General features: G+C 34.7%; 1 protein-coding gene across 1 annotated transcript in view; it reads right to left on the reverse strand.

Moving 5' to 3' along the window:
* Window positions 1-6,864, reverse strand: part of plin1 (perilipin 1) — a 23,055-nt gene extending 16,191 nt beyond the window's left edge. The window contains exons 1-3 of the mRNA XM_016229917.1: window positions 6,725-6,864; window positions 6,293-6,557; window positions 1,357-1,547 (exon numbers count right to left, since the gene is read on the reverse strand). Coding sequence (XP_016085403.1) covers window positions 1,357-1,547; window positions 6,293-6,557; window positions 6,725-6,829 — 561 coding nt within the window. The 5' untranslated portion in view covers window positions 6,830-6,864. The remainder of the gene's footprint in view (window positions 1-1,356; window positions 1,548-6,292; window positions 6,558-6,724) is intronic.
* Between the last annotated feature and the right edge of the window lie 969 nt (window positions 6,865-7,833).

Genomic DNA, 7,833 nt, shown 5'->3' on the forward strand with positions numbered 1-7,833 from the left:
TATATATATATATATATATATATATATACACATGCACACACACACTTCTTTTAATCTGATACATTATTTTTTAGCAAGGACACATTTAAATTTATCAAAAGTAACAGTATTTTCTTATTTCAAATAAATGTTGTTCTTTTGAACTCTCTATTTTAAAAATAATCCTAATTTATTACAACCAAACATTGATAATAATAATGTTTCTTGTGCACTAAATCAGCATAAGACTTTCTGACTGACCCCAAACGTTTGAACAGTACTGTAGACAACACAGACATTTTTAAACTGTTACCATAAAACCTTTTATATCTGAGCAAACTGAGCAGAAAAGGCTGCATAATATGAATATGTCCCAGATATAATCTCCACAGATCATAATCTAGGACGTCACTCAAATTTCCCTCTAGACCCAGAAACATTTTAAAGGCTCATTCACGGTGACCCGACAAACACCAACATTTCTACAGTGCAAAAATGGCTATTGGTGTTGGATATGAATTGAAAAATACAGCAGTAACTTGTCCTTATAAACGCCAACATGGTGAACACACTGATATAGAAAAACTCACTAGAAGTTGGTATTTGTTAGGCAGGATGAACCAGACATCAGGGAGTAAATGTTAATTGTTGCAAAATATTATTGGCACATCAGAGACTAATTTAGCAACATAGGAAAGACAATAGCAGCATGACACTGACTCTTTGACTTTTGTACAGACCATTTTCTTTACAATCTCAGTTTAAACTTAACTGTTGCCAATGTTTTATTACACTAGTCACATGGCCTTTCAGCCAGTAGCCACTATTTGAACAGTGCTCATCATTGTCAACTATGTGCTTTGTACTGTTATAGAGGTTGACAATCTTCTTATTTGTCAGTATAATTTCTGATATTTTTTGTGATATTTTTTTATTTATTTTTATTTTCTCTTAACTCTATTTGCAGACTCCCTAGCCTCCCCTTGTGTTGCACTTGTGGTCTTCGGACCCCAGTTTGAAAATCCCTGGCTTGATCAGTCCTTACAACAGTGTTTATAACTGGCAGTTTGACAACATTGCTACAGCATGGCAAAAAGGTGAATGCTGGTCATGTGCTGAGTTGGGCTCTCTGTTTGGGTCTGCTGGCTTGGCAGGGTGTGGAATCAAAGTAATTTGGTGTACTAATTGAGTGAGAGGTATGCGCAACGGCGGTTTCCAAAATGAAGGAGACGTACAACACAGATGGGCCTTAATTTGATGTGGGCTCTATGAAGAGTTGAACATAATTACATAACCTAACACTTCAAAAAAGAACGTGCTCAACGCTGAAGCCACATTTTGTTCTTGGAAGGACACTGAATGCTGTTTGCTACTTACCAGGGGACTCACGCCAGGGATCTGTGTGACCAGTCCCTGACCTTGACGTTTGGAGCGCTGGAGTTGTGCAGCTGTCTTCTCAAACGCCCGTCTGCAGATGGTGCCGGCCAGTGCTCCCAGCCTGCTGAAGCTGGGCTTTGGGCCAGAGGCTCCAACATCAGGCGCCTGCTCTCCCATACTCCCATCATCCTCTGCAAAATAGACATCTTATGTGACGACATAAAGAGTGGAAGGGAGGACTTCTAACTAGGGCTTTCATGCTCTCTTATAGTGCTCCAAACACTCATCTTATTCACTCACTCTCTGTGACAAAACGATGACTGTGAAAGGGTCACAGAGTGGTTAAAATGACTTTATGCAATGAAAAAAAAAAAAGTGGAATTAAAAGATAACAATGGAATGGACAGGCAGAATATTGAAAAGGCCATTAAAATGTATTACAGTTTTTCTCGATTGCTAACACACTATAACGGATTCATTTGGCCCAATTTTCCAAACCATTCATACAGTTCTCGAAACAAAGACACGTTTCTCAAAACTTTGAACACATTTCACCTGTTTGCACATGCGTTCCAATTTGCTCAGTGTTTTCTGCAAAACTCTACACAAAAATGCCATCATTTTGCACAGGTTTAACCATGTTCTCATTTAGAAAACACAAACACACAATATAATTAACTCAAGCATCAAAAAATGAACTCAAACAGCACACGTTTATCCCTGTGTGAACATTAAGTAGCAAAACTGATGACACAAATGTCAGAACCTCAGGATGATATGAACAAGAGCACAGCTGATTATGTGTTTTGGAAAATGAATCCTGGTAGTGGGAGACAAAGAGGAATTGGAGGGGAAAATAAAAATGAAGGGGATGAGGTCAAATTTAATTTGTTCCTGATGAAATACAAAGCACTATAGTTGACCATGTTATTCTGCATGAACTGACCATGAGGGAAGTTGGCCTACAGGCTCATCTAAAATGTTTCAATACTACTTACACAATACACTTACAGTATAATTACAGTACATAGTAGCAGTACTTCAGATGAGAGAACTTTCATTATTCTATGAATAAGTAAATACTGTCTGTAGCACATGTTGTACACCCTCAAACTCATTATTGTTGAATTTATTTGTAGCCAAGTAGTCCTTACATGTACTCTATTTTTGCAGAACTGAGAGACGACTGTCTAGAGGAGGCAGAGAAGTCTTTTGTCAGAAGACTAAGAAACTACTATAACAAATAAGGATACTACCAATACTGTAATGTAATTTGGCAGAAGATGCTGAATGAATGAATACATTTATTTATTTATTTATTTACAGTAACTGACAGTAAATTCCAATGTGTGTTTACTATATATTCTGTTGTTTGGTTTTTGAACTGTTCTCTTCTAGTGCTTTTCATCTACTGTAAGATCTCTTTACAGTAAAATTCAGCAAAAAACTTTAAGAAGTTTTCTTTCGTTACACTACTGTATTTGCATCCCTCTATTTATGTCGTATACTGTAACAGACAAAAGCAAAAGGATTCCTATTTCCCAAAAGGAGGTTTTTGTTAGTGTTTTGAGTTGATCTCACTAGTGTCTAGTCAGTAAAATAGTCTGTGTATTTGACAGGTTTGTGTATCATCTGAGGCCAAAGTTTGAGTCTGACAAAAGAGAACATGTTTTTGACTAAACTATTTGATTTTGAACTGGAAGTTTGAAGTTTGCACAAGTTGGTGTGTAGTTTTGAGATTGTGTTTATAGTTGTGAGAAAATGGTGAATTGTTTCATGAATTGTGTGTTAGCAATCGAGAAAAACTGTAATATAATATATTGACTTACTTTTTTTTTGTATTTAGTAATTTAAAAACAGTATCGTTTTCTATATATATGTGTGTCTAGCATTCAAAAGTTTGGGGTTAGTAAGATTTTTAAAAGTTTTTGAAAAGTCTCCTTTTTCTCACCAAGGCTGCATTATTTGATCAAAAATACAGTAAAAGCAGTAATAGTGTTACAATTTAAATTTAGTGTTACTACTCTATTACAGTATATTTTATAATGCAATTTATTCCTTCTTATGATCAATATTAAATAATGCGCTGTTTAATATTTTTGTGGAAACTGTGGTACATTTTTGGGGAATCTTTAATGACTAGAAAGAACAGCATTTATTTTAAATAAACCTTTTGTAACTCTATAAATGCCTTTATTGTCTGTTTTGATCATTGTATTAAAAGTATTAATTTATTTTAAAACAATCTTAGAAAGATCCGGATGTTTTTGAAAGAAATACTTTTATTCACTAAGATGCATTAAATGATACCATTTGTTTATATTGATTTAACTTATAAGTATATACAATTGAAAATTACATTTTAATTTTTTTGTTGTATATATAATTTTCTTTTACATTTTTTTTATTACATGAATTGGTTTGTGCAGGCTTCACTGTGACAACATAACCCATCTGTGACATGGCCCACTACTGTGACAACTATAGCACTGGTTTCCCACATAGTGGAAAGAAATATATTCCTTCAGGCTAGGAAATGACAAAAACAAAAAGATTGCTGAAATGAAGAAAGAGAGTTTCTTAGCACTATATCTTCAGGGCAGATTTATAAATGATCTCAATACATAAGGGTTAAAAAGAGAAGTTCCTCAGGAAGCACTTCCTCTCTGTGTATAAACAGAACAAACAGCCCCCAATGTAATAATGCCACACATTACTACTAAGCTCAGGGCTACAGAGGCATTCAGGCCCTCTCGCTCAATATCCAACATTAAATGCAATCCAATTCAATTTACAAAGGCAGACAAAACACACACTAAACCGATTCTCTCTGCTGAATGTACCATTAAACATGGCCAAAGAAAGACACAAGCATGAAAAAATGCTCTAACTGTATTGGGATAGAAATAACCAGCAGCATGCTGCTTCTTTAGGGCCACGTGAGGAAGGAATTATCCCGTTTGACACACTTTCACACTCATGGATAAACAAAGGGTAAAACAAAGAGAGTTGAACTCAAGAAACTTTACTTTTCTGTTTCTAAGGAATTAAAGGAATAAGTCAGTTTAGTAAAATATCAAACGACCACATAACATAATGCACTGAATGCAGAAGCTAAACAGGTCAGGAACACATGTAATGCACACTGTCCTTACATAGAGAGGTAAATGTTGAGTAACGCTTTATTTTAAAGGAATATTTCACCCAAAAATGAAAATTTGCTGATAATGTATTCACTCTAAGGTTATCCAAGATATGGATGAATTTGTTCCTTCATCTGAACAGATTTGGAGAAGTTTGTCATTACATCCCTTGCTCACCAGCGGATCCTTCGCAGTGAATGGGTGCCGTCAGCATGAGTCTCCAAACAGCTCATAAAAAGACATCACAATAATCCATAAAAATATAAGTAATCCACAAACTGCGTGTTAGTAATAAATCCATCATTAAGAAGGTTTTAACTTCAATCCATTGTCGGTGGATTTTGTTGTGAAAAGACAACAGGGGATGGAGGTTTTATTTACTATAGGAAGCGTTATTACAGATTATGGACTCATATTGTGGCCAGAAGTAATGGTTTAAAGTTAAAACACCTTAAGGATGGATTTGTTTCTTACAAACATGCAGCTTTTCACTTCACAAGATGTTAACTGATGGACTGGAGTTGTGTGGATTATTGTGTTGTTTTTATCAGCTTGTTGGACTCTCATTCTGACGGCACCCATTCACTGCAGAGGATCCATTGTTGAGCAAGTGATGTAATGCAAAATTTGTCCAAATCTACTCAGATGAAGAAACAAACTCATCTACATCTTGTAAATTTTCAGCAAGTTCTCATTTTTTGACAAACTACTCCTTGAAGGTGATGTAGACTTTTTGTCATAATTATTATGCCAAAGCATGATTTTTTTTCTTGTGTAATAGAAATGGGCTTCCATATTAGTTAAACCCATCCATTCAGCAACTGTATCTACTTTGTTTCATGTTTTTAAAAGTTTTAGTTTTATTTAATAACCCTGCCTTTTTTTTAGACATCAAGCACTGAGAGTGAAGCACTAGGGATAAATTCAAGCCAAAGCCAAAGTTCAAAGCCTTAATAGTTCTGTTCCAAAAGATAAGTGAACGTCTCACATAAACAGATACTAAATAATGATGTGATGAAAACCCTCTTTAAAACATCCTGTTAACAGATGATGCAATTTGTAGCCATGACTGTGAATACGTGCCTCCGGACACATCTCTGTAGAGGAGCAGATGCACAGTGGACACTTAAAGATTAAATATTATAATAAACAGACAGAAAAGAGGGAACAAGGCTACTACAGTTCTTCCAGGCAATGAGTCACTAAACTAGATCGACACTTATTCAATCCAGGGCTCTCTATTAACTTTATTCATGGCTCTGAGACTTGAACCACAGCAATACAGTCCACAACAGAATAAAACAATATAATACACCTGTTGTTACAAAACAGTTTGCAAAGACAATGTTTTCATTTAACAGATACAATTGCAAAATGGACAGTCTAACTGAGGGGTGTCCAGTCCTGCTCCTGCAGGGCCACTGTCCTGCAAAGCTTAGCTCCAACCCTGAAACAACTAATCAATGTCTTCAAGCAACTTTTAAAAAATCCAGGCAGGTGTATTGGGGTAAGGTGAAGCTAAACTCAGACGCTGTAGTCAAATTTGACAAAATTATTATGAACCCATCGCGTTTCAGGACTTCATCATCTCTTTAACAATGAAGTTTCAGCGACATCTAGTGTCTAGTCTTAAAAGCACATGCATTTTGCTGGGGCCACACTGAATTTATTTGATATTTATTTGAGATGATTTTCTCCCAAGGAATACAAATGAAGAAACAAATGAACATTCACTAAAAACATACAGCTATATACTGTAGGACTACATTAAGCATATAAGAATATCAGAATACCTGTCTCAGTTGAAGATACAGGAAGGACAAAGTCGACCAGGTTTTCCAACAGACTAAGAGCCCTGTCAGCTCTCTGCTCAGCCAGGCAGACAAGCTTGCTGTTAAGGACATAATGTATGCTGTCACTTAAGGCATTCTTACTCTGCTGGTACCCAGTAGATACCTTGTCCAATACAACATTAGAGGTATGTTTGATTGGACAGGCAACATTATCCTTGGCAGTTTCCAAAGTTGATGACACCAGCTCCTTGATGCTTGCTGTTAGCTGTTGTGAAGGAAGCAGAAGAAGGACATTTTTGTTTAAAATACAGACATTTTACTATACTTGTATATGCATCTTAGCTAAATGTGTGCCCACAGTTAAAATAAATACAATTAACAACTTACAGAGCAGTATTAAGAAACCAGTTTTGGATATTTGAAGCACATTACCTCTTCAGGTGGATACTGCAAGGCTGGTACCTTTTCCTCCAAGTGGTCCAGTCCTCTGCAGGCCAATGAGTTGGCTGCTACAACTACGAATAATATAATTTTCATACAAATGCAGAACGTTAATATTTTATAACTTGGTTAAACGTCAAAATATATTAAACACATTTTTCATTAATGCAAGCATATGCTAATTCATTTGGCAAAACACATGAACAGCTTCTTTCAAAATGTTTCCCCAGCTAATGCTAAGCCTTACTAACTCCTCTGGAATTCATGAGGCTGACCTTTAATTTCTGAAATTACTGCTGAACTGATCTGGAATGTTTTTATTGCCTTGTAAATGCCTTGTTAATGTTCATTATAGAAACAGATCCACTACGTATGTGGATGAAATATTGCATACATTATGTACACTACCATTCAAAAATGTATAGAAGTTATTTTTTTAAAACGGGTTTCAAAGAAGACTCTTACACTTTCCAAGCATACTTTTATTTAATCAGAATTATTATTTTTTTATTTTTACAATTTAGAATAACATATTTTTCTATTTTAATATAGATTCGAGGGCTATCAAATCGATTAATCACGGTATCACATCCACAATAAAAGTTTGTGTTTACAAAAATACATGTGTGTGTATTGTGTATATTTATATGTATATATAAATACACACACATACATGAATATATTTATATATATATATATATATATATATATATACAGTACACAAATATATATTACTCAAACACAAACTTTTATTGTGGATGCGATTAATCATGATTAATTGATTTGACAGCCCTAATATTAAACTATAAATTTTTCCTGTGATGCAAAGTTGAATTTTCAGCAGCCATTACTCTTAAGTGTCACATGATTCTTCAGAAAACATTTTTATATGCTGATTTAATGCCCAGGAAACATTTCTTAATATTTTCAATTCCTTTTTGATCAATTTAATGCATCCTTGCTGAATACAAGCATTCATTTCCTTCAAAATAATAATAAAAAAAAGACCCCAATTGATTTTATTTTTGTGGTCTGTTAAATAAATTTGAGAGGGAAAAAAAAGAGAAAGAAATTAATATATATTATGTAGCACCAGACTG

The sequence above is a fragment of the Sinocyclocheilus grahami genome, unplaced genomic scaffold (genome assembly GCF_001515645.1).
Source record: "Sinocyclocheilus grahami isolate Dianchi unplaced genomic scaffold, SAMN03320097.WGS_v1.1 scaffold360.1, whole genome shotgun sequence".
Lineage (NCBI taxonomy): Eukaryota > Metazoa > Chordata > Actinopteri > Cypriniformes > Cyprinidae > Sinocyclocheilus > Sinocyclocheilus grahami.